General features: G+C 43.6%; 2 protein-coding genes across 12 annotated transcripts in view; one reads left to right on the forward strand and one right to left on the reverse strand.

Moving 5' to 3' along the window:
• CNTRL (centriolin) overlaps positions 1-8,395 on the forward strand; it is a 39,026-nt gene extending 30,631 nt beyond the window's left edge. For 7 of the 9 annotated variants that reach the window (XM_074891388.1, XM_074891394.1, XM_074891387.1 and 4 more), the window contains 8 exons: positions 212-437; positions 760-965; positions 1,250-1,390; positions 2,569-2,844; positions 2,950-3,012; positions 3,581-3,784; positions 4,119-4,226; positions 4,773-5,141. In XM_074891388.1, the coding sequence (XP_074747489.1) occupies positions 212-437; positions 760-965; positions 1,250-1,390; positions 2,569-2,844; positions 2,950-3,012; positions 3,581-3,784; positions 4,119-4,217 (1,215 nt within the window). In that variant the 3' untranslated portion in view covers positions 4,218-4,226; positions 4,773-5,141. Of the gene's footprint in view, positions 1-211; positions 438-759; positions 966-1,249; positions 1,391-2,568; positions 2,845-2,949; positions 3,013-3,580; positions 3,785-4,118; positions 4,227-4,772; positions 5,142-5,577; positions 5,824-8,308 lie in introns of those variants that run through there. The other 2 variants (XR_012631853.1, XR_012631854.1) reach the window with 2 other exon arrangements.
• RAB14 (RAB14, member RAS oncogene family) lies at positions 5,923-22,524 on the reverse strand. Of its 3 annotated transcripts, none has more exons than XM_074891396.1 (8): positions 22,289-22,524; positions 14,210-14,268; positions 12,844-12,897; positions 11,160-11,337; positions 10,037-10,103; positions 9,092-9,179; positions 8,745-8,775; positions 5,923-7,995 (listed from the first exon to the last, which is right to left on the reverse strand). In XM_074891396.1, exons 2-8 carry the CDS (start codon positions 14,259-14,261, stop codon positions 7,818-7,820), a joined length of 648 nt encoding a protein of 215 aa, XP_074747497.1. In that variant the 5' UTR covers positions 14,262-14,268; positions 22,289-22,524; the 3' UTR covers positions 5,923-7,817. The 3 variants fall into 3 exon arrangements, with proteins under 3 accessions (XP_074747497.1, XP_074747498.1, XP_074747499.1); XM_074891397.1 differs by lacking the exon at positions 22,289-22,524 and adding an exon at positions 14,552-22,282; XM_074891398.1 differs by lacking the exons at positions 14,210-14,268; positions 22,289-22,524 and adding an exon at positions 11,557-11,651.
• Positions 22,525-27,413: the final 4,889 nt, after the last annotated feature.

The raw sequence follows: 27,413 nt of genomic DNA on the forward strand, positions 1-27,413 counted from the left end.
TAACCAAAACAAAAACTGAAAGGAAAAAAGAAAAATTTACTGAAAATAAAAGCAAGAAAAACTGATCAACTTTCTTTGTTAGTAGGGAATATTAGACTATTAATTCTTTCCAGTTTACGCTGCTTTAACTTCTGTAATGTCTTCTGGTGATGGTCTTTGTTCTCATTGAGTTGGCACTAGTTAAAGCTTGAAGTGGTGGGTTTTTCGGCAGATTCTTCATCACCTCAAGCAAAATTCAGAGCGTGAAGGAAAAAAACTGGAAGAATGTACTGCTAAAGTGAAAGATCAGAAAATACTCCTGGAAAAGGAACTAATAGATCAACAAAAGAAACTGGAGCAGGCAACAGCAAAAGTAAGGCTGGCAGAAGAAAACCTCAGGAAGCTGGAAAAGGAGGAGTCCCGATGTGCAGCACTTGAAGAAACTGTCAGAAAAAGCAGTAAGATTTATTGCACAAATACATAAATAAATTGTTACCATCTGTGGGTTCTAAGTCTAAGGAAACCAACAAATTTTTCTGTTAATCTCACTGGGTTTCTGATGGAGCACATGGACTGACTCGATCCTTAAACTGACTTGCTCAAAGAACTGAAATTCTAGAGCCTACTGGTGTTCTGGCCCCTCTCACCTTGTGTCAGTGTTTTTACAAGCCATTGTTCAGCAGATTAATGTGTTTGAGAAATACCTAATGTGCATGAAATATGCCAAGATACTTAACGTTTCTGCTAATCAGGATTGTTTTTTCTAAATGTTAATTACAGAACATCAGCTCTCAGAAAAGGAATTACAATTACAACAAAAAAATAGAGAAATGCAGTCTCTTCAAAAAGAGCTGGAAGTCTCCAGGTGTGAGCTAAACCATCTCCAAGATCAGATAGCATCAGAGAGGAAAAAAGCAGAAAAACACATCTTGAGTCTGAAAGAAGCGATGAAAATGCAAAGGATGCAGCTTGAAAGAAAACTGCGTGTAAGTCCTGGAGAATGTTTGGGGATTTAGGTTATTTTTAAACAGCAGCATGATAGAACACCCATTTTTATCGTAGGAGGAACAAAGTAATACATTAACTTCATGACTAGACAGAACTTGAGGCAACCAAACTCTGGTATTTCTAGCTTGTGCTGCAGAACACCTCTAGTTACTCCTATTTAATGCCTTTTAACTTGAAGAAATTGTGTTATGTGGGTTCTCTTTGATTCATTTTTCTGCAGTGGCTGCTCATGGTAAAAGGCACTCTTTCTGCATTTTCCTAGGAACAAAAGCATGAAAATAACTGTTTGCGGAGTGATACAGCAGCTGCTGAGGAAGCCACGCACAGTAACCACAAACGAGCCAAGCGCCTTACGAAGGACCTTGGCCAGACCCAGCAGCACTCCGTGGATCTCCAAAGCCAGGTATAACTGAGCAGCCAAATACCGGCGGGTTTGAGGGAAAACTCTGTCTTCCCCACAAGTTTGTGTTATATGGGGTTTGAATCTCCTCCTGTTTGCTGTATCACAGTTCAAAATAGACCTACTTAAAACTGAGGTGTGACTTTTACTTTTTTTAATTTATTTTTCTTTTCCCCAAATCTGGGAGAAGTTAAGCTTTGTTAACAGTCCGTAGGATCAGGCAGCTCCGTAATCCCGGTTTAAAAACAAACAAACAACTGTGGCCAGGCAGCTGCCTGTGGAGTTGGCAGCGTAGAGCTGCCAAGCTCTGCAGCAGTGTTCCTTCTTCAGATGGGGAAGGCCATGGCAGAGGGGTGCAGCCGCCTGGTTTCCTCCTGCCCGTCCCGTCCTGGAGAATTCCGGGCGCTGTCTAGGCCAGTTGACGTGGATCAGCCCCTCTCCCCCAGTGAAACAGTGCCTGAAAAAGAGCCTGTGTTCTCTGGGGTGGGCACGGGGTCGAGGGCGCTGGGCCTAGCTAGTCCTTAGGAGTAACTGGGTTTAGATGCTCCCAAGATCTGTGGCACATGCACCGTAACATTTGCTGTCAGCTCAGTTTAGGCAAGAATTGGGACTCTGCTCCTGTTGACATTAAGGTCTGGTAATAGGAGCTTGGCATAACTAAAGTCATAACTTTTATGCAAATGACTAAACGTTATCAAGGTTCAAAGCTACTCAGTAGGCACTTAACAATGTGTTAGTGCTAACCTGGGCCAGCATTTTCTTCCTTTGATAGTTGGAAGTTAAAAGGTGATTTCAGGTTGTCTGACTTTCTAGTCCTTTAATAAATCCTTTATAAATTGTTTCTCAGTCCTTTAAAAATAGGGTCTTTCAGAGAAGAATTTGTTGACAGCTAGAAAGCATTCATGGAAGCTGTACAAGGTCAGAGTATGGGCAGGTTTAAGTTAATAAGTTGTGTCTTGGTAACTTTAGTTGCCTCTGTCACCATCCAAGGGGCTTCATAGGCAAAGTTAATGTCAGAATTAGGGCTGCATCTGCTCAGAGGTGTTGTGATTCCCGATTGCACTGGTCAAAACAGCGACACTGCAGAAATCAGCCTTGTTCAGTTACACCGGAAAATCCCTCTGGGGTGATGATGCGTTTGTAACCTGATGGCAGAGTGCTGAGACTGTTCTGTGATGTAGGTTAAAACTCAAGAGGACCCAGACAAGAACCGAAGGGAAGTAGAGAATGCAGCAACGTTGCTTAAGCTGGAGGTTGAAGATGAAATTAGGAAGGGCTTTACATCTTCAAGCCCATCTTCTCTAGAACTGCTGGAAGATTGGGAAGCATCTTCTGAAGTAAAGGGAAGGCTGCAGTGTGAACCTGGTAACGGGGAGGAGCCTGGGCTGTTTGCAGCTGCTGACAAAAGACTCTTCACACTGGAAGAAAAGTTGAATTTTTCTAAAGTCTTCTTAATGGTAAAATGTTCTAAGAAGTAGCTGCTCCTCGTGCTCCCACTGAGCCTGTCCCTGTTGGTACCTCTAGCTGTAATGCTCGGTTGCTGAATGTGCTTTTGTTTCCAGGATGAACAGTGGCGTGGCGAGGCTCTCCGAGAAAAACTGCAGCACCACGAAGATCGGCTGAAGGTGGCACATCCCCCCCACCCCCCAGCTACAGCCTGGGGCCCCTCTGAGCACCCCCAGAACAGCCGGGAGTGTGGGGATCCTCCAGCACCTCCCCCTGGGTGTAGTGAGTGGCTCCGGCCTCTGGGTGGGAACAGGACTGGAAAGCCCAGCCCTGTCAAGATGAATAATTTTAATTAATGGTTAATTGGAGTTTTAAGTATTCCAACAAGATTCCCTCATTTACACCATACCGTGGGATATTAGCAACGGGGGGAATTGCAGCACAGCAGCACCCATGATCGCTTTAATTATGTTAAACTACTTTAACTACAGGTCATGGCCAAGTTTAGTTAGAACGTACTTGTTGCTTTTTCGAGCAGTTCATGATAAAGGCCCTAGAAATGGAGCTTATTTCCGACTTGGGAGGAGGTGAACTATTTACAAATAATTCCCAAACCCATTACCATTTGCTTGTGGTTTGACTCTTACCATCGCATCCCTTACAGCTTGACTTTAAGGTCATCAAATTTTTTAAATACAGTCTTGAAAACTACACTAGCTGGATAGAAACAACTATTTATTTCTTTAGGCTCAGCTCCAGCAGTGCATGTCCAAGCAAGTGGAAGTATTAATCAGAGGAAAGCAGCAAACGGAGGGCACCCTGCACAGCTTGCAGCGGCAGGTGGACGCGCTGGATGACCTCGTCAGCAGCACTTCCTCAGATTCGCTGTTTCTAGCCCAAAGCTCGAGTCTCGTAACTCTACGTGACACTCTGAATGTAACAAAAACACAGGTAATGCACTACTACCCAGGAATTGTGGGTTGGTTTTTTTAAATAATGAGCTCAGAGGTAGTTACTACAACCACCTGCTCACTGTCCTGGAGGCACAGCGGGTTTTCGGAAGGTGGGGTGACCGCACTGTGCTGTTACTCTGGCAGCAGCAAACAGGTTTTCCTGTTTGTTTGGGTTTTTAACTTTGTCTTACCTTTAGTTCTTAAAAAAAAAAAATAAAAATCTAGATTTTAAAGATCAGTGTATTTTCAATTAGCAGACATAAATCTATTATTATTTTTATTAATTTATTATAATCTAATTTATTATTTCTTAATTTTACTGCTTTTCCTAGGCTGCTCTGACAAGAGTCATGCGTGTCCCCGGCAGGCCCGCGGGTGTTTCGGTGGGGTCACAGACGCTGCGTTCCTGCTCCCGAGGAGTTTCTCAGTGAAGCCCAGAGGTGAGACGGGAACTTCACCCATCCTGAGCGTCCTGAAGGTTGAGGCTTGCGGGTTGGAGGTGGCGGTAGCCCAGGGGCAAGTGGGGCTTCTCAGACCCTGTTGTCCCTGGCCCGTTCTCACACTGGATGCGGGTGCGGCCCTTAGATGTGTGTGTTCAAACAAACCAGGGTGGGAGCTGCTTGTAAACTTGCCCAGGACACCAGGAATTCCTGCTGAAGGGTTGTGCTACCGCCATCCTTCACCTTTCAGGAACACCCTTCTGGTAGAGCTGATCTGGGGTCAGTGACAGCAAGGTACAGCGCCGGCCTGGCGCTTCATCCTCCCTCTGTAATGATTTCAGTTAAAAATATATTCAAGAGCTGTCTTGCATTGGAGGAAAAGCTTTGAGTGCAGCTCCAGCTGTTCTGCAGCCTGTCAGGCGGGACAGGCACAGCCTCTGCAGGGCTGTAAGTGCTGCCTGTGCTGTGCAACAGCTGGCCAGGCCCCACCAGCAGCTGGCTGGGCCCCAGCCTGGGGCAGAGCCACTCACCTCAGCTCTCTTCCAGGTGCCACCCAGCTCTGCCATCAGCCACCACCATTGCCCATCTCTACCTCCCTGGCCCACTGGCCCCGTCTGGGAAGGCCTGTGCCCCCACTGGACAGCCAGCAGCAGTGCCTGCTCCCTACTGTGAAGTTTTTGGTATGTTTGAGTAACTGAGCTTTATGTATATAAGTTTTTTTTTAAAAAAACTATTTTAAATGTGGATTTCAAGGTGTGCAAAGCAACTATTTAAGTGGAGGTATGTGTCGGTTCCCAGCTGAAAGAAAACTTGTGCCAAGGACAGAGTTGTCCAGTTACCTGTTGTCAAGTGTGTGGATGTTTTACATACACTTATTTTTGAGTACATCCTTAAAATAAACTTCAGTGACTCCTGCTTGCTTGTATCCATTTTTTTTTTAAGATGCTCTCAAGCAGGGCAGGAGCAGGCTCTGACCGCTTGGCTCCCAGCAGCAGCAATGTGTCCAGTACAGGTGGTTATGGAGTTTAACTGGGCTGGGCTCCTGGTGCAGCCCTCTGAAGGCTGAGCTGTGTCACTCTGCGAGTGCTTCATGGTTTCAGAAACAAAGTTCTAAGCAACTTGCTCTTAATTAGTAGCAGAAAAGTCACTTTGTAAAGCCTTTGGCCAGCAGCAAGAGGCACCATGAGCACAGGACTTTGTTCCTTAGGTCAGAGAGGGGGGTTAATAACATCTCCTCACCCTCCAGCAGGGAAGTTGCCCAGTGACTCTTTCCCAGCCAGGCCTTAACATCAGTCCCACTTTTGCCCTTTTTAATCCACATTATTAATAAATACTGATCTTTCCTATGCAGGTGCACCTATGGTACATTTCACTGGGAATAACACCCTGCTCTGGCCCTTTGTTCTGGGGCCTCTCACATCCTTAAAGAGCAGTTCTGGGCTCAGGGCAGACTCTTGTGAAAAGCCTGAGACATTTGTACCACTTCAGGTCCATGGTGCAGGCTAAAGAGGAGCAGGTATGACACAACCACCCCCACCATCAGCCCTGCTGCAGTCTGGGTCTGAGGAGCTGCTGCTCTCCAAGCTCTGGAACAAAACCAGCTGCAGGGGGTGTTAGAGCTCCCAGGAACAAACTCCCTCAGCTGTCACCCTGTAAGCAGGGGGAGGGGCTGAGCAAATACCACAAGGCAGTGCAGTTTATCTAGATACAGGTACTTTATTTACAAATATTTAGATTAATAGCATTGTTACATCAAATGAGGAGTACAGCAGTCCAAACAAATCCTTTCTGTGACAGAAACAATAAGACCTACTGTAACTTACTCTGGGAGTACAGGTATTGCACCGCAACAAGCTGTAGTTGTTAGAACATGGACTTCACGTCAGCAGCAGGTCGTGGTCCCTGGGCAAACCCTTTGTGGTGCAACCTTGGTTAAGCAGGATGCAGTAGCTGCAGATCTCAAACATCATCTACTTCAGAGTATTAGTTAAAAAAGAGACTAACCAGACAAAACAAAGGGACAGTGCACAAGTTACCCAAATCCTATTGTCTGCACATTCCAGTTTTGGCTTTTATTTAACATTGACTGTACAATACTCTGGTACCACTGTTTACTTACAAGTCTGAACATTGTATAAGGTTTAGTGTCTAGAGAGGGATTTTAAGACTACTTTGTATTTCAAACACTGCAGCAAGACTGAAGCTGGATTACCCTGGTCAAGCACTCGCCCCTTTCCCTTTTTAAGCCACACATGACATTTTCCAAGTGACACTACACACAGAAGGCAGCAGCACCACACATAGAGCCACCTGCACTGCTGTGACACTGCAGCAAACCCCACATGTGCACAGCCACCACGCAAAACCTCCCCTCACCCAGGCAGGCTGTGTCACCCCAAGGGTGTACTCAAAGGCCTGATGAAAAAAAGCTCAAGTCTTAAACCCTCAGACTGGTAAAAAAATACAACAGTAGTTAAAAATCCCTAGAGAGCACACACATTGTTTGACTGTCCAGTTCAGCCTCTGACCATTCAAAAAGTTAAAGGTAGAAAAGCGTAAGATGTGCGAGAGAACCAGCCTTCATATAGGAGGCAAGGCAGGCGATGAAGCCCGATAACGCAAAACGCTTACCAAAGAGAAAAAGCAGGTTAGCACGCTGCTGATTGCACACAACGGGGTTAATGAAACAGCAGCCGAACACCACAGTGCGAAGATGAAAGACAGATTCCACTAGTGTTAACTTCTGCAGCGGGGTTAGAGCCCCGTCCGCTGCCGACGCCGAGGAGTTAAGCCTCCGCGAGCGACCCGCGGTCACACCGCGCTCTACCGGGGCAGCGTGGGCACGTATAGGTCATACTGTACAAACTGGTATTTTCTTATATACTGTTCTAATGCCAGTAATCATTTTTCTTCATTAAAATCATATACACAGGATGTATTTAACCGTTAGCTCAGTTCCTTCAAATTTTATACATATTTACGTTCTGTTAACAAATGTAAAGGATAAAAGTGGCAAAAAAATGACGTAAAGCTACGAGCGCGCGAGTGAACGGATTGTTTCCCTGTGCGAGGTGTACGCTCCTGCGCCAGCCCCGACCCCCAAAACACACACCACAGGGAATTCTTTCAACAAAGCACATTGTTACAGAGCCCCTTGCTACCATCGGAAGTCATTTCACAGCAAAAAAACCTTATCCTTGGCTACGGACAGCTCGAAACAGTTAAGAGGTGGGGAAGAAAGGCCAAAGAACTGTAAAATTAAACCGTACAAGACAAAGCCCTGCAAAAGTGTAAAATCATGAGTCCAGCATCAGTGCTCAGTTTAAATTATGTATCGGTGACACTATCACAAGGACAATCAAGGAAAAAAAAACTTCTAGATTTACCATGCAGGAGAGGTTTTATTACTCTACTTGCCTTTGATAACCTGATTACATCTAAAGTTGTTTAGCAGTTTAGTACTGTGTTAAACTTGTCTCAGAGTTTTAATTAAACCCAGTAAGATGTACAGAAGACAGGGAAGCAGTCAAAAGCCCCGCTTCCAGCAGACAGAGGTGAAAGGTCAGAAATGGAGCCATGAAACAGAGGTCACTAGCAGCCACAGCCTTCTCTCTGGGGCTGGGGTTCGCTGGTTAGTCGCCCCCCCTGCGGAGCTGACGGTTTGTGCTGTACACCCGACTCTGCAGCGTTCAGATCCAGGCTTCCGTCTTGGATATTCTGGTAGATTTTCTTGGCAGCCTCCAGGAACGCATCCTCAACGTTCTCTCCACTACGAGAGAGCAGCGGGAGTTACTGGGGCTGCGCCTCAGGCCGGCAGCTGGCTGCCACCCCGGCCGGGATCCGAGCGGTCCCCGAGCAGCAGCAGCTGCCACCCTGTCACTTTACACTCAGGAAAAAGCTTCCTGCACCCACAGCGGACACAGCCCAAGCCTGGCGCCCTGTCCCCAGGCCATTCGCTCCCTCACCATTACAGCCTGGAGTAAGAAACACATGCCAAAACACTGCGTAGCAACAATCGGCTACAGCGCTGAGCCACACGCACAGAGCGGTGCCACTGTTAATCAAAACCTTTTTCTTAAAAGGTTCCATTACAACAGGTACCTACTGGAACCATGCTCAGCAGCGTCACCGGGGGTGGGAGCCTCCGCAATGCCACCCCGCACCTGCCTGCTCATGGCTCCGAACACCAGGGGGAAGGAACAGCTAATGGGGAACAGCTCTTCCCCACACAGACACGTTCTACGCTCAAATAGTGGCTTAAAGCCAAATCAGTTCATTTGAATTCAACGAGTCTTTGCCTCAAATGTAGCAAGGGGTCTAATGTCGAAGTTCCCTTCAAGTCAAAGCTGACACGACTGAAACTGCGATGCACAGCTTACCCTCCAGAACTCAAGAAGTGTTTCTTGCACTTGTAAAACCCTACTATACCTGAACTCTATGGCTGTACTTAGTCATAACCAATATATTCCTCTTAAACAGATCACAGCTGAGTCATTACTCCAGACAAAAGTAACTTACGTTTTTGCACTTGCTTCAAGGAACAATAAACCTGTTCAGAAACAGAGATTTAACAGTCAGTGCATAATATACTTCCAATAGCCCCAAGTCAGTCACATTATGACCTTCAGATTACATGCAAGACACTATTTTAGCATTAAATGGTATTTTATGACCTAAGTTCAGGCATCAACACACAAGCTGATTTCTATAACTAAGCACAGTTAAGAGTTAAGCCAGAGGCGCAGGAGAAGCTTGTATATATAATTACATTTCTTTGGAAGTGTAAGCTTGCAGCTATCAACGCTGAGGATTCACTTTAGCATCACTATTGTGTAGGAAATAAAACAACAAGAGGAAAAACACACCATTTTCTTCAGCAAATTGTTTGGCTTCTTCGTATGTAACATCCCTCTGTGCTTCCAGATCTGCTTTATTTCCTATGAGGATTATCACCTAGTTCAGAAGAGGGAAAATTAGTCTGGGAAAAAGCTTACTAGCTTTTTCACTACCACCCCCGTTATTAGGAAGACAAAAACCCCAAAGGAAATACGCAGGAAAGTTTTAACTGCAAAAGCCATGCATCTTCAGGAAAACACTGCCCTGGCAGCGCCCCCTCCGCAAAGTCTCCGGCTGTCACTTGCAGACGCTTTCAGCTGTTCTCATGAGAGGAGGTCCTAAAAAGCAGCAGTCCTACTCTTTATTCATGAGTTGTGCTCTGAACTGCTTCTTGTATTTGTTTAATCATCTGCTAATCCAGCCAGAATCCTTAAGTTTTCTTTCACCACAGCAGAGTCTTCCCATGAGCTTGGTGCTAAAGTGTTTTGAGGCATTTGGAAAAAGACTGAAGAACAGTGTTGTGGTGCAGTCAAAGACACGGAAGAACCTTCTTCCCCCATCCCTCCAGAAGACCTGCTCAGCTTTTGCTGAAGATCCCATTTGTATTCCAATCTAAGACAGTATAACATTCACCCCAGTGCTACCACAAAGCAAGAAGAAACAGTGACAAAAGTTAAGCTTTTGTTAATCACAATTTTGTCTCCAACTGCTGAAAACAGGCTCCTGAAAGGTGAGAGCACAAGACTTTTAGAAGCAGCCACTGCTCTCCTGCACAGGAGCCCCCACTTTTGCTCCAGTTGCAGTAAGGGAAGAGTCGCTGGTTACTGCAAAATGGGGACAGAGGGGTAACTCAGAGCCGAGGAGTTGAGAAAACAGAGAACACTGCTGCCACCGCAGATGCTTTGGCCTAAGCCTTCCACCTCTTGCTTAGAGATGAGCAATCTTGCTTTCAAGCTAAATAAAGTCCAACTTACAGTATTTGGATTGGTGAGGTTCCTTGCATCTGTCAGCCAGCTGCTTAAGTGATTATACGTACTTCTTCTGCAAAGAATCAAGCAAGTACAGTTTTAGCAACAGTATTTTTTTTGAAATGCCTGATGCCAACAGCACAGTCAGCATCCATTCAACACACCGACATCTGCCACCCCTGTTCTCCCCAACCTCAAGACAGACAAAGCAGCAGCACCTTGTCTGGACTCAATAAGTCAACTTTAAACCCCCAGAGCAACTCTTACAACACGGGTGGACAGACAGACAATTCGCACTTCTAGTACATGGCAGTTTCACTGTCTTCACAAGGACAACATTTGTATTGTTTTGTACAGAACACATTAAAGGATTTCCTGTCAAACACTTACAGAACACGGTACAGTAAAATAGCACTTTGGTAACAAACAGTGATAAGATTGTTTACTCAAGATTTAAGCAAACAGGAAATATATATGCAGAAAAAAAGGCGCTTGAAGAGTATCAAGAACAGCCCCAGAAGAAGATGGGAGACACGTGAAAGCAAGTGTATTTCATGTTGCACATCTGATTAATTATTCTTTTAGCAGCATCTTTAATTTTCACCTATAAAAGGAAGGCAGAATAGCTTCTACGCAGGCTTGTTTTGTGGGAGGACTGGCCCGTGAAGAGGCCCAGCAGTCAGACTTCACTGCTCTCGTCTACACTGCGCACGTTTACACAGCCCGCTGCAACAGAGGCCATGTTCTGTCCTGTGCCTACTCCTGCCAGTAGGCAGCAGCATCATCCATCCCTCCCAGGAAGGGAAACATCCAGGTACTGAAGAGCAGATTTTAAGGACAAAGCCAGTTCTTTAAACAACTTCAACACAGGCAGCCAAGACCTGAAATGGCAAGAGCCTCAGGCCTGTCAGCAGTGAAGTGTTCCAAGAAAAGCAGCTCACATAATTCCTATGTTTCATTTTCAGCTCTTTAAATACTTAAAGTATTTAAAGTAGTGTGGTAAGCTTCACACAACACAATACAAATCCATCCAGACAGAGACCTTTAAATCTCAGTCCAGGGGCCAGACACCACCGCACAGACGGGGCCGCGGTACCCCCGACACGACACACCAGCCAGCAGCACTCACCTGGTGATGTCGTAGACCATGAGAGCTCCTGCTGCTCCTCTGTAGTAGCTTCGTGTGACAGCCCTGAATCTCTCTTGTCCTGCTGTATCCCAAATCTGTAGTTTAATTTTTTGGCCACTAACTTCAATTATTCTTGTGCCAAATTCAACACCAATTGTGTGGGGACAGTCTGCCATAACTGTCATAAAAAAATAAGAGCAAAGATCAGGTCTTTCTAGTACAAGGTCTCCTCGCTACAAAGATATTACTATCACCAGTTTTCAGTTATCTTTACTAGCTTTTCAGTCTAAGAAAGCTTTTTTACAGCTACCATACCCAAACTATCACTTAACCAGAAATCAAATGAAGTATTTCCTGAACTGCTGTTAGTTTTAAAAACAGTTATAAAATTCCTTGCCTTCTCTGATGCATGTACACTGATGCTGTTTGGCCATATATATCAGAAGGTATCAAGTCAGCTGATTCTCAGTCTATCCTTGCAGAAACGGTTAACTAGTTTAATGCAGTAGGAAAAGATAACTTTTAGGAAATTACCAAGATACAGTTAAAAGTCTGCAACACAGCTTCAAAAACAAATATCCAAGTTGTTTCAGACAGGGTAACAGCACGACTGTCCACAGGAAAAAGCCCGTTTCAAAAGTAGTTATCAACACAGCAAATCAAAACCAAAAAGGCATCTTTTTAGTTATAATAAATTAATCTTTAAGAAAGATCAAGAAAATACAGAAAGGATGAGTACCTATCCAAGCCATCTACAGTTAGTGACAGTCTTGTAGTAGAGGTGTTTGGCATGTTAAGTTTGTTCAGTTGTATTGCTTCGGCTTAACGCTGACAGACTAAGAACAAGACACATCCTCAACAAGAATATGACTGTATGCAAAGCAGCATTTAAACCATTGGCTGATACTGGATTTTAATTAAAAGCAACAGTTTTTTTAAAAATCCTATTTTTACTAGAAAACAGAAATATTTTAAACCATAGCTCCTACCCACTTACTGCCACTTCTCAAGTAGCACATGGTAAAGACTAACTTTGTACTCAAACACCCACAGACTCAGCCATGGAGTGAGCGCTACATGGGAAGTCAGAGCTAATAACCACTGCAAACGCCAATGCAACGCACATTATTAAGAAGAATTGAAGCTAACTCTTAATTAGTCATGATAGCATACATGAAAAGCATTAGTTGAGACAGACTGCAGCAAGCCTTAAACACCATCACGCAGGGCAGTCCAGTGTCATGCGTCACAGCAGCTACAGAGTGACAGTGCTACTTAAGCCTGCAAACAAAGAGTCAAAGAAATATGAATCCTTTTCTTCTTTTTGAAGTCCTTAACAGCACTAGAAAACTCCAACTGCTGGGTTCAAGCTACACCAATACCGAAAACATGCATATTTCAGACAAGAAATTTCAACTTTGTTCCATATCAAAATTCCCCAGAAAAGCTGTAAAAACAGACATAGTCAGGTAGGACTGACTGAAGCAGCAGTTTTGCCATTACCACATCAACATTTTGTTTCTACATCTGCAGGAGTCAAAACAAAAATGTGACCAAGTACAAAACAAACCCATACAGATGAAGACAGACCCCACATCAGGCTCATGCATGATGGAAGCAAAAAGGCAGGAAAGAGGGATGAAGCACAACAGTTAGAATAAATATTGTGAATTGAGATACTCACACTTCTTTTCTGTAAATTGATGAAGCAAACAGGACTTTCCTACACCCATGTCCCCTGTTACAGAAAGAATAGTTAAGGCTGACATCACATCATTGTTGCAACAAGCACATTTTCTTCATCCCCCCAACAAAGGGTACAGAGACAGGCAGCTGCTCCTGTCCTGGGCCTAGTGGGCAGTGTGGCTACAGCTACCTGGCTACAGCCCTTACATCGATCAGCTTTTGCACTACAGTTCTGGTAACAGGTACAGTGTTGCAAGAAGGGTGGAGCAGCAAACTCAAAAGAGAAGTTAACCTGTATTACTGATTTTTACAGCTGTATTTCACAAGGTTATGAAAAGGAGACCTGTAAAACTGAAATGTAGAATACACCTTTTGAGTGTGTGCCCTGCTCCTGTCTTACTTGCAATCACTGGTAAGGTCATCAAAAATACTGACAACCAACCAGAACACACCAAGAAATTGCTTCACTTCCACGATGCCCACAGAGAGACATAGCAACACCTTTTAAGAACCAACTTCTCCACAGGCTGCGCCTGTCACAGCAGCCTGGCTTACAAACCATTACAGTAAGATTGCAGATCACTTACACCTACACAAGATCATTAAAAATTAAACAGTTAACAGCAAGACCAGTTCTTCCAGGATAGTAATAAATGCAATCAAGTCCCTGACTAAACAGCCAAGGAAGCTGAAGCTAAAAGCAACCCTTAAACACAGAATTATAGCCTGACAGAAGTTTATAAGCCCGTCTAAAGCAATGGATTCCAATTAGCACCTGTGTCTTCAACAGATTCTACAACATTTGAGACTAATGATGCAGAGGAGAAGTGCTATAGCAAACCTGAATCAACACAACATCCCAGCTGTGTTGATTCCTATTAAGATTTTTCCCCATTTCCAATGCATTTAGCAATTTTTCTAAATATAAACTTAATTTTGGAGGAAAAGGACCACATGCACGTTTTTAGAATGCCTTTTTTTCCTAGTGCTATGCAGAGGGCTAAGCATTATGGCCCTAACAGTGAAGACATTCAAGAATGCTGAAGTCTGTATGTCAAGAAGAATGGTTATTTTTAAACAGTAACTCAGCAATAAAGTGACCTCAGTACAGGCACTGGTACTCGCCCCCACTCCCAGTTCACTGGCCACCAATCACACAGCTCTAATTCTGTGGCCTCCAAAGCCATTTGCCTTTATACTGTCAGCTGCCAAAGCTTTAGAGCAAGTGTGGTGATCTACGAGGGACTGAGGCTGGACAAGTAACTGAAGGAATCACGACTCCAGAGCAAGTAGCATGCAACCGCAGGGAGGCTGTTGTGCACAGACCCACTGCCGTGACCAGGTGGGTGCCCAGGGGTACTTACCAATAATGATGTACTTAAAGATGTAGGAATAGTTGTAAGGTGCAGTTGCCATTGTGGCACTAAAACAAAAAAACAGGACACATCAGAACAGCTATTTATTCACCAAACTCAACCTAATTCATCCAATTTAGTTCATATAAGCAAATAAAAACCTCTTCCCATTTCTCTCCCCCCACCCCCCCCCCCCATCCTTTCATTCACAGTTCAAGTTTGTTACTTCCCCACAGTTGCTGAGTTAGTGCCAGAGACGTTCAGCAAAACTCTCACACTGTTTCCTCTGAACCCCTGTCATTAAGGCCTCTGAGGAGAGACATGCTCTGTGTAGTATTGATACTCATTCACTTTTATCCAGAAAGTCTTAAAGCTGTTGAAAAGCTCCAGTAGCTTCTTGTTTTGTACAGTCACTGCGTGGACCAGCACTCACTGGCCAAATAGCTGATACATGAACTGAAAATAAAATCTGACTCCAAACGAAAAAATCTGAAGAGGTTTAACAAAACCAGCAATTTGGAACTATTACCTCACACTTTTGAGATGTGCAACAGGAACAAAGGAAAGAGCACAGCTTGCATCAAACAGCTATGTGTTACTTAAAGGAACGCTGCAGTAGCCTTAACTAGGGTTTGCACTGCTACATGTCCATGTCAGAAAAGCGGTACAAGCCACAAATCAGATGTTCAGGAAGTTAGTTAACATCTCTGTGGCTTTGTCAGCATAGTGGCATTACAGCAAGGCTTAGCAGTTTCTCTTTTTTAAGTGATAATCAAAATTACACTGGAGATAAGTACTTCCAGTACTCCAGTTCTCCCATGCTTTCCTAGATGTACAAGGAATTAGAACTGGCTTCAGCTGTATAAACTTACAAGAAGTAGTAGCTGACTTGCCAACTAATACATCAGTTAACCAGGATTACAAGTCTACACAGGCTAGATATTGCCTGTTAACATAAAGGATTCAAAATGCCCGCTTTTGTCCCAGGTTTTAAATTAAACTAGATATAGTGTGATCAGTTAAGCAAGTGGAAAATTTCTACTAGGAATTCACCATTTCCTTTCCTGCTCCTGCATGGCAGATAGCCAGCCTTTAGAATAACATGGTACATTTTATGAAGAACATTGCTTCAGCCTAGAAAGATTTTCATTCAGTCATGTGTCATTCACATGACAAATGAAACCAGCAAAGAAATAAAAACACAGGAAAGCTTACAAGCCTGTAACTTTTCCAAAAGCAAAGAATTGTTTCCTCGACCACAATTAATCTATAATAGTGAACTGTAGTTATAAGAAAGAAGGTGACTCACAACAAATCTCATTCACAGTACACAGCCAACAAACCACTTCACACAGCAGAGGTTTAAAGCAAACACTCTTATCTAGACCTTGGAGGGGGAACAACTCCAACAGGCAGTTAAGACGGGTTTACTGTGTGCCAGTCACCTTGCCTTTCATTCATGCTTGGCTCATGATATGGAAACTCTCAAGTCCTTCTATCCCAAGCAGTATGCAAAGCATCTATGCTAAATCCTACATGTACACATGCACACTGTTCTATTAAACCAAGTTTAATCCAAGATAGTAAACAAAAGACAGTTTTGGACAGTAATTCTTGTGTGTGTTGGCAAGAGAGTTCCACACCAAGTGCTGCACACGTTCCAAGAACAGTCAGGTCAATCAAGCAAGTTTTAGAGGAAATTTCTGCCGTAGTACTGGGTAAGAATTCACATCCATGCCTGAAAATGCACTGCTCTTTACTAAGCGAGGCAGCAACTTCACTGCCTTATTTCCTGGAAGTGGAAGATTCCAGAGCTGCAGTATCAGCTTCAGTATGTGCACTGATTACTTTCAACACCAGTGAATAAAGACAAGTAACTGCTCCAAAGAGAGTTCAAAATTAGTGTGTCACTGTGGAAACACCCAATGCTTCATATTTTCTGAATACATCTTTACACATTATGTTCTTCCTCTTCTCCAGCACATCCCAATAGCAGTAACATTCAAACTGAGCATCTTCTGATCCAACACACTCATTCTTACGGGATACTTAACTTGCTGCTTGCTTTCTACGTAAAGCTAGGAGGGCTGTGTTCACAGCTCAGTTTGGTTTGATAGGAGACAAGGTTAAACTGGAGGATTATAAGGTATGGAAGTACAAAAACAAAAAGCTTGAGAAGGCCAATTGATACGTGCAAGTACTTCAGGAGGATAGCATGAACTGTACTATTTTCCACAGAAAACAGGTGGGTGCTACAGCCACAATAAAGAAAGGCAAAGACACCGAGAGCACTAATATGCATCTAGTTTGAAAGATCAATGGTGTGTTCTGAGGATGGTAGTATCTAGTAACTTACACTGGCTTTAAAAAAAATTCAGCATCGTAAACTCCAAGTTAGGGAACCACTTGTGTGGCTGTGCGATCTGTTCTAGCTGACCCCCTCTTCCTTCACAACACCAGTTGGCTCAGGAATGCCAAGTGCTCAGAAATGCTCAAAGGAGTTTCATGTTTCTGAACACATGACTTCACAATATCGCTGTATATAACACGTGAGGGGAACACATCTTACTAACCAAGCTTGTAAGCAGCATCCTGGAAGGTGAGGAAGACTTTTTTTTTCTGAAGAATGGACTAACTGGGAACTCTGTGCAGGCTGTATCACAAACTGAGTTTGGAATCTCTTAGCTAGAATCTTTACTGCTAAATATACATCTGTTTATTTGACAGACTGTTTTTGCTTGCCAGGATATGTCAATATTCATTATATTCTTTACTTAAAGAAGTCTATGCTATTTCAATATAAAAGAAACTGTCACTGCTTTGCAACATATGCATCAAAATCAGATCCCACTTCAAAGTGAGAGTTAGAAAACCAAATTCTGTGCTTGGCAACAAAGTCTGAAATGGGTGGGGAGAACTAACTTCAAGCCACATGTTATTGTTAAAACTTCATCTTCATTCTTACAGTGACATTAGGCCCCTAGAGGAGGTGAGAGATACCAGACGCCCCCCTGCACGCAGCCAGACCTAGCACTCACACACCCTCCACAGGTTAAAGAAACAGATTATTAATCTGCAATCAGCAATTAATCTATAATCAGCAACACTGATAGAGAAATTCACTCCTATGGTGAGTCTAGACCCTCTCTCAAGTCCCAGAGACCTGCTGGAGAAGTCATTGTCTGATAGATATATCTGCTGAAAGCTTGCAGAAACACAGCTTAAACACAATTTGTGGAGTTAAACTGAAAAAATAAAGCAACAAGTTGGTATTACATTTATTCCAAGGGTCACGTTACAGAAAAGATTCTGAAATACTCCAAATTATTACTAAAGGTCAGGAATCTTTTCTGGAGAATAGATGACTTCTTTAAAAAAAAAACCCACAACCAAATAAACTTTTAAACACTCAAATTCCAATAAGGATTAGCAGGAATTCAAACTGTACTCAGATCTTGGAATAAAACTGATATTCCAGAAGGACTCTGTGCTGAAGGGAAAAAATAAATGCAACAAACTAAACACAGAAGGCATGGTGAGAAATCAGCCTCAGAAAACTTACAATCTCAGCATTTACTACAGATGAAAGAAGGAAGTCTAGACAAGAACAGCACACAACAGCATTCAGTAAAGACACCAATATTAGCTACATGTTAATGCAAGGCGTTAATATATATGTTGATAGCATCACCCATCTGTAGAAACTGGAGTTCTACCTCCACTTCCCACCCCTCTGTTCCAGACACGTGAATCTTAATAATCCCAATATGGGGGGGTTTGGATTTTCCTCTTGGGAGAGCCTGGGGGCAAGAACTGCAGGACTGAGAACACTGCACTTAAGTACACGCAACTCACCTTCAGCCACTGCTGACATTAAATAATATGACATCAAAGTTAACCAACCATACATTTACTGCTAACAGAAAGTAAAAGAAGTTTAGTCTGAAAGCTTGGTCTACCTGCCATCTTTCTTCCGGGAAAGCCTGCCAACTTAAAACAAGTTTTGGCTCCCTCTTCAGAGGTAAAACTTCCCCAGAGTTTACAGAATTATTTCAGGATGGCAACTGGCCAGACGATCATGCTTCACTATACACAGATTTCTGCTAGTTTCAAAGCCTGTACAATTAATTTCTGTATTAGTTAGGACTAGAAATTTTACAGTGAACGGTGTCACCATAATCCATTTTCTAGATATCAACTTCTCCCTTGGAGGCTTTTTTTTAATAAAAAGTTACAGATGACCTTAATGAGATACTAGTACACCCACATTTCCTCCTCTATTCACAAGCACTACAGAGGTATTTTGACATCTCACTGAAGCCTTATTTCAAGTATCAGCACACATCTGTACAAACTGAGATAAGGTTGTTCCAGGCACACTGCCGTAACGTTCTTTATCAGAATAACATAACTGTAAATATCATATCCATACCAGCTTTCGTGAGACCCATGCAGCTCCTTCTAGCTCAACTCAAGGACATAGTCCATTTTAACTCTTCACTGGATATCATTTGCATAGAGATATTTCATGGCTTTTTGCTCAGCAAGAAGCAGTATGTTATTAGAAGAGACTAGAACCTGTATGCACAGGTTTTATTACACACTGCATGTGGTTAATACCATCAGCTGACCAATCCACACAGAGATGATACCTCTGAAAACAGCTATCAGCTTCCAACTCAGGACTCTCATTATTACAGGTTCCCCTTAAAAACATACCACTCTGCAGCCAGAGAACCACTGGTTAGTTATTCTGAAGCAAGAGGCATCTGCCTATCCACGTGTTCTTTTGGCCATTCCTCAAGGATATGCAACAGGAAAGGATCTCACAGCTGAAGTCCAGTTCCCTTCTATAAAAAGTAACGCCATCATATCACTTCTTTCATAAATTGAAACAACTTTTAAAGAGCTGTTAGTTTTTTCATTTGGAAGAAAATATTCGTTGCGTACAAGAGGAACTGTATGCAACCAATAACCATTATTTAGAACAGCTTCTAAACCTCTACACAAAATGGATTGGTAGTTATTCTCTTTCCCAGGGCATAATCTTCCTTCTCTTCTCTGTATATTTACTTAGATGTTAATTAACAACGAACACTGAGAAGAGATCAATAAGAGGGAAAGAACTAGGGAGAGGGAGAATTGTTTCAATTCATAATTGCACTATTCCCCTGATGAAGACTTTTGTCAAGCACATAAAACAATGCAGTCTAACTGATACCTTACTTTAGAAGGCTGCTAGAAATACAGTCTTAATTGCTTCAATTGTGGTCTTCTGTAAAAAAAACCTCACACCATACTGGAAGGTAACAACAGTTTTGTTATCAAGTCATACACCCAGGCAGCAAATTCCCACAAGTCTGTTGTCTATAACAAGCTATAAGGTCTAATGCAATTAAATTTCATTGTGGTTCTAGGACTTCCACACAGCAAGGACATTTAGGTCTTCCTAACCATGTGAACATCTTGGCCCCACAGCCTCCCTGGTCTGTTTATCTATTTACTTATTTTTGCTGGCTTGTCTTCATAAAGCTCTCTTCTGAGACTGATCTCTGAGGATTCTCACTAGCAGCCTGCTAGCAGTCCAATGCTTTCTCATCTATCTGACAACATCACTTGTTGCTGGCCAGTTCCTTACTCATTCTTCAGCTCCTTGAGTCATCCTCTCCAGCTTTCCCCATTTGGATTTCATTAAAGCATCTGATTAGCACAAGACAGTAAATGTGGCTGAACTGATCTTTGATCAGACAACAACCCAGCAAGCTTCTTAGGATCTGCTGCTGAAGAACACTGTGCATCTCCTCATTATTGCCAAGTCCAGTTATACTTTCTCTGAAAGCACACAGGGCCTGCATGCTCCTGGGCTCACACTAACAGACTTCAGCTGTGCAGAGCCCTTTTTCAAGCTGTTCTGAAATGCATTTGCTATATTCTTTAATCCCGTAAAACACCTTAACTCAGCCGGAGGCCTAGTATTTCTAAAGACTTCATCACAGGCCTTCTCTTCCTATATGAGAACTCTGATTTAAAATCAACGCTATGTATCATACTAGCTTCACTTTTTGATTTTCGTCAACAGCTATCCAGCCATACACACATTGTGTTGGTTATCCTTTTAATGGTTTCACATCCTGCTCCATTAAGTTCCTCCATTTTGTTTCCTAACTTCCTGCATTTATATGCACACACCTCATTTCTTACTACCACACCCTAGCACCATAGCTAAATTAAATACTGCATACCTGTCCTCATCAGTAACAGCACTTTCTCTGACATCCATTCTCTCAGCCATAGCTCTTTATCCATTTGTATATCCTCATTTATCCTATTTTTCTCTTCCTATAGAGCAGCCTAACCTGTAGCACACATCTGTAGCAGGAGAACCAAGTACCAGAGGTACCAGATAAGTTCAGGGACAGTTTATACAGAAACTAGAAGAGGTTTGTTGTCAGTCTAACAAATCAGAACATCTAACTGTCTGGAGTCATCACCTTGGAAAACACAAGTCACAAACACATTTTAGAACAAGATGAAGTAAGGTCTACCTCCTTTGTTTCAGAAAGACACAGCAAAATGAGAAACAATCATAAGCAGGTTCCATTAAACACACTGAAGTAAGCAAGTAATTTTAAAAGATCTCTTCACATTTTAAATGCTAGTACCTCCAGTATAACAGGTTTGTTTTCAAACCGCTGTCCTTCACAATAACTTTTTTTGTTGTTATTCATAAAATAAAGGAAAAAATAGGAGCTTCTTCCTTCCACTTAGATTTACGACATTTTCAAACCCCTACAGGAAGTTAGCAAATTCCTTTTTAATCCACACTAAACTATGTGATATTTAGTTATTAAGTCCCCCAGGGTTGGGATTTTCTTCCCATTCCCGAGTAATGCCCAAGCACAAGAGGCCCTTAATCCAAACCATTATAGAAATCAGTCCCAAAAACAATGCCTTCCATATGATAACATCTGGCTGCTGGAAATGGTAGACTTCTGACTTGGGGTTTGAAATCATTTAGGATATAGACAACCCGAATAAAATTTGTTCACAAAGAGGTACCTTTACCTCTGTGAAAAATGTCATACAAGAACAGAGACCCACTCTGATTCAGAGACCTAAAAAGCAAAGTCCATATCTAATAACCTCCTGAGCAACAGAGCCATTGCCAGAGACCCCAGTGCAGACCAACACCTTCTCCTGGCTTTACTGCAAGGATAATTCAGTACAACTTGAATTCAAGACAAAACTATGCACAGATGTTACAGAAACCTTAAGAGCGTACCGCAGACAGGCAATACAGAACTAGGTGAAAGAACAGAACTTCATTCTTCTGTTTAGCCGGAATAAGCATTGACAAAAGAAAACAGAGAACAGGTCTGGAATACTTTTGTTGCTTTCTCGACTAGGAAGTGGCATCCCCCTCAGCCCTCGTGGAAGTTATTTTCCTGTCGAAGTTCATGACAGCACACGTCAACGTAAGAATGGAAAGTACAGGTAACACTGCACATCGGCCACACACACAGTACAACATACACATGCAGTAAACACCCTACGTGCTACTGCAACTATCAGTAAGAGGCACACACACGTATATGTGTATATATATATATACACCGCATGTGCGCGAGTACTTGATGGTGGCGTGTTCCACAGGGAGTGTGCAGTGCAGAGGAGGAATGGGAGGCGGTGGCGACAAACAGTGCAGCAGCGGCCTAGCTCCTGCCCAGGCAGCCTCACCCTCCTCGGCCCCAGACGGACTAGCGGCCCTCTCCCCGTTCTGCCCGCCGCCGGGAGCGAGGGCGGCCAGACCCGCCGAGCCCAGGGGCCAGCCCGCACCGCCCTCGGAGGTGGGCAGCGGCACACTGAGGGGAGCGCGGCCCCGACTAGGCCCCAGCTCCGGGCAGTAGCAGGAGGAGGAGATAGTGTCGCCACCCAGCCCGGGTGGCGACCGGTAGTCTGCCCCAGCCTGCCGGCGAGAGGGCGGCGCGCCCGCCCGAGTGGAGCCCGCCGGCGGCCGGACAGCGGCGCGGGGCCTAGCGCTCTAGGCCCGGCCGGGCGGAGGGGCGCCCCTCCCCGGCCTCTCCGTACCTGGGCTCGGGGAGCGGGTGACTGTGCAGCGTGGCTCTGTCGGCGGCAGCAGCCCGGTCCCCCCGCTACGGGCACTGTAGCGCTCTGCTTCGGGCTGGGTGCAACGGCCGGGCCGGGTCTCCGCCTCTCTCCGGGGCTCCCTCAGGCTCGGCTCCGCTGGCTCCACTGCGCCCCCATCACCCCCCTTATCCAAGATGGCGGCTCCCCTCGCACGGGGTTTCCCCTCCCACTCTCGACGGGCGCCGGGGCTGCACAAAGGTGGGCGCGAGAGGCCGCGCCGCAACCAATCGCGGAGGCCGCGCGGCCGGAGTCGCCCCGCCCCCTCGCCGGCGTGCGGGGGCGGGGCCGGGCGGGGCGCGAGGCGGCCGCGCGCCCGCACGCCCCGCCCCATGGCCTGGGCGCGCGCCGAGGGGCGGGCGGGAAAGCGGCGGGGCGGGGCGGGAGCGCGCGCCCCCTCAGGCGGCGCCGCCTCCGCCGCCGCTGCCCGCTCCTCAGCGCGGAGCTTTCCCGCCTGAGGCCGGGCGTGGGGGGCACCTCCGCGAGTGAACGCGATAGCACTGAAGAAAATCGCGGTTTTCCCAGCTTTTCACGGTGGAAAAGGGAAATGATCCGCCCAGAAGCACCAGCCCGCCAGAAAATCGTGCTGTCCCTTGCCCTCCGATGTTCCCACTTCAGAAGTCACCACTGCAGCTGCCTCCAAATGGCTACAATTTTCTTCCAATTTCTATTTTTAGATAATCTCTAGAACCAAGAACATTAATAAAGTGTAAAGACAAAGACTCCAAGATATTTCACACGCTATCTAGAAGGATGTTTCCTGTCCTGCCTCAGAATCCCCACACAGCCAGTATCATTTGAACGACGAAATCTCTCATTGTTAACGAGGTATGGTTATTTGTTCTGGGGAAAATACAAACAGCAATAGCATGAGAAGGTACAAGTACACAGGACATTTAGGCTCCAGCATAGTCCAATACCCAAAATCCCTAAGGAACTGCAGGGAGCTCTGTTTCACATTTCCAGTAAAATCAGTATTACATCTTGTGTCTTTTACAATGTCATAACTAACCTAACTAACGAAGATCTGAGTACAGTTTGAATTCCTGCTAATCCTTACTGGAATTTGAGTGTTTAAAAACTAACCAGTTTGTTAATTTTGGCTTTGATTTTTTTAAATAGGCTTTTTAAACACTTGTGGGCAGGCAGTACTAAAGACCTAAAAATGCAAGATGCTGCGCAAATCACAGCTCATGGGATTAAAAAAAATTCAGTGGTTCAGGAGATGAAAAAAATGGAATAAAAGTAACATTATGAAGGACTCTATGTATCTCCAATTCAATAGACTTACCCAGATTCTGAGCTCAACATACAAACTTCCCTTACACAAACGTGGAAATTACAGAGGCAGTTAATGAGTCCAGACATTTAAAATTAAGACTCCTGGTATTCCAGATTAATATTCAGATTTTCAGTTTTACATTGTGTTTAACCAAAGCTTCTTTGAGATTGTTTTTTTTTTGGAAAGCTTTAGGGCCTACAAACCTGTTAAAGGTAGTTACATCTCTATTTAAAGAAAAAATTACCACAAGAGCTGCTAGAGGGCAGCCACACAGCGTGTTTTCAGTGGATGATTTATGCTTTTGAGAACGAACAGGACGCTTTGTCAGCTTTAGTGCCACAAAAGCCAAGAGCATTAATTAAAGCAAGTGGAGGGATTCTACTTATTTTAGAATTGAGAACTGATTAGGGCTTAAGTGTGATTGAAAAGAGCTAATGGTTCTTCCTGCCCAAATACATATTAGATATTGAATCTAACTAATGTAATTTCCTCTCCTAACAGGCTGCTAGAGGACAATAAGGATTTTTTTCAGTCCCACATGCTATGAAAACCATCAAATTCTGTTGTGTATCAGTGTCCAAGATTCAAATTGTCCCTTCCTGTAAAACAGCATGCCACTGATACTAACATGCCTATGGAAATATATTTCCAGAATGGGCGTTTTCCATCTCCATTACTATGACATTACTACTTCCATTTGCTTAGTAGCAATGTAGAGGGAATCCTCTGCTTTCTGCAGGGGCTGCTTTCCATGAATCATCCACCCCCTAATTATTCCTCAGCCCCTCCCAGGGAGGCTCTGGATGCTCCACGCCATCTGGGCAGAAGCCTCTACACAGGGTGAAAAGCACAGATGAAAAACAATTAGATTATTTTTTCTTCATTTACATAATAAATAAATATCTGAGTAATAAAAAGCAAGGACTCAGCAGAAAGATATCTGCTAGCCACCTACTACAGTTGTACGACTACTGTCAGTTATTGTCAGGGTCCTAACTTTGAAACAGATGACACCGTGCAACAGAACCGTTTTCAAGTTTTGCAATACCTTATATGGAGTGACTTTTACTAGAAAAATAGGTCAAAACAAATCAGTAAGAATTATTTCCACAAGAGGGAGTCTTTAAATGGAAAATGATCTACTATTTTGACCCAGTTACAGTCTGGTTTACTGTCTTTAAAAAAATACAGTTCCTTTAAGCACTTGGTATTTCCCCAACACAGACACTATAACATTTGCTTAACAGGTTTTAAAATTAAAAATTGTTAAAATAGCACACAAAAATCCACTGACTACTTTTCTGTTTATGGCTCAGTCTTGGTAGAGTTAGTCCAATGGTGTTAGCTTTGCTGTTTTGACAAGATGGGATTCGTGGCAGGTAATCATCACCGTTACCTGTGATGCCCTGGAAAGGACGACAGACAGCCCAGCCTGCAAAGGCTGTAAGGAGCTGGTCTGAGCGGGATCTTCTTTTCCAGTGAAAATTCCAGGCAGTCCTGGCCCTTTCACTCTGCGGGCATACGCACTGCAGCTGGTTTTCCTCTGGGCTTTGGTAACCCCATCACCCCATCCAGAACTGCTTCCCCAGTACAGAAGCAGAACACTGCACCTCTTCAGTGACGCTAACAGGACGGCTCTGTTCCCTCCAGTGGCCACAGAAACATCTTCAAGATTACTCAACACTTCTCAAAATCACTTTAATCCAAAGTCTGGGTTGTGAAGAGTGTATTTTAATCCTGAACAGAAATGAAAAGAAGTTTTGGAATATAATTACTCTTATTTCTTATCTGCAACAAAGAAAATTAGAAGCCATTCCCTAACTATGAGTAAGATCAGTCTTTTTAATCTGAAACTCATATTTCTGTGATCTACTCCCAAACATGCTTTATATAAAACTGTCTTCATTTCTCAGATGAGGTAAAAGGCAATACGGATTTGCTTTAAAGGTTCTGGTATTGAATTGTTTTGTATGCTTTTATCAAATATTCCTATAAAGTTTAAAGTACACAAAAGATGTGAACAAGACAGAAGATTGAGTAATGGCATCTACATTTCTTCTTTGATTCTTTTATTCTTGCGAGTGCTTGAAAGCCTGCAGCAGTTTTTCAACAACAGTTATTGAGAAAAGGCTGACTTCAGCCTATTCATTCTGAACATCTGGACAGAACCTAACAACAGTAATTAAAATCCACTAAATTGGTAACAATACCAAATTGCTAGAGATGGAATACTGCCTATTGTCCCACCCTGCTTTGTGGATTTCTGCTAGGTCAATACAGCCTGCTCTTGAAAAGCCTCTTCTACGTGTCTCTTTCTGAAGTCTCTGTCAAGAAAGAACAGCATCCAATTTTTCTGGTCACATGAGCATTGCTCTTGGATTTATTTTTTTACCACAAACCCCAGGAAAAGTAAAGACTCTGAGTTAATACAGCTGATAGAAGGTTTGAGGGTTCTGTTCTTTTCAAATAAATTACATACAATGATCTATAATATCTGCTTCCTTGTTTTAGAATGCATCCTTGTAAAATACTTTTTAAATAATGATTAAATTACATGTCAGCGTTCGTGAAGAACACGGGATTGAGCAGCACAGAAAGTTAGACATTTTTTATCCAAAACACTTTCCTTTTACTGAGGACAGGAGGAAAAAGGCTTGCTTTAACCACTCCACTGGGACAGAGACACCTCCAGCTGGGAATTTTTTGTCCTCCCCCTGTCTACTCCATCCTTGCCAAGGTCTGCTGGCAGTGACCTCAGTATGATTCTGCTACTCCCAAAGTTACTGGGGGCAAAATACAGCTCCCTGGATTCCTGGCCCCAGGAAATGCAGACTGGAGGCGTAAGAGTCACCATGCCTTTCTTCAGGACTAACACTCCTTTTTAACACAGCCCAAGGGCCAGTGGACAGTGAAAAATGCAGAAAGCACGTTATACAAGCTTTCAGAGCAGGAGTCTGTAATATCTGCTTTATAGCTGTTCCTAAGAGAAACGCTCAGTGACTCCTTTGCAACAAGCTGCTTTAAAATGCTCTAAACAACCAGTTTCTTTTTGTGGGACTGTTCTGCATTTCGTATCCCTACTGGTAAAAACTGTCAACACTATATTATTTTAATCCTACAATAGGTTCCTTTCCTGGTATTGTTCCAGACGCTCTTTGAAAACATAACATTACTTCTTACATTTTCAAAATTCTCTACCTTCGATATAATGAAATGTATTGGATCGACCTGTTACACTATAATTAATAGTTTTGACTGTAATAGGTTTTATTATTACATAACTCCAAGTATGTGCTTTCAAAGCAAAACATAATCCTCACAAGATTCCTGTGAATGGAAATATTCTAATCCCCATGCTACAAATACAAAAACTGAAGATCAGTGGGGTTGAGGGCCTTGCCCTAGGACACAAATACACCGAAAAGAAATAGGAGCCAGGCTTTCTGGCTCCCAACTCCCTGTTCAAACCTGGCTACGCTCCCACTTCGGTGAGACCATTGCTTTAAACAAATCATTGTATCTCAGTCAATTTTTAGCTTCCTTATTAAAATACATTTTCAGAAAGAAAATGGCAAAAAAAAATTTCAGAACAATATCACAAACATCTATAACATAGTTCACACAAGAAGCTCGAGAAACTCCATGATAAAGATCTTTTAATGTCCCTGTGAGGTGGTTAATTTACTCGGTCACTTTGTGTATCTATGGACCTACAATTCCTTCACGGTTCAGAGTGCACGTGCACAGATGTTACAGCAAGGCCCCATTAAGCTAGTGAGCATCTGT

Source organism: Strix uralensis, chromosome 21 (genome assembly GCF_047716275.1).
Source record: "Strix uralensis isolate ZFMK-TIS-50842 chromosome 21, bStrUra1, whole genome shotgun sequence".
NCBI classification, from domain to species: Eukaryota; Metazoa; Chordata; class Aves; order Strigiformes; family Strigidae; genus Strix; species Strix uralensis.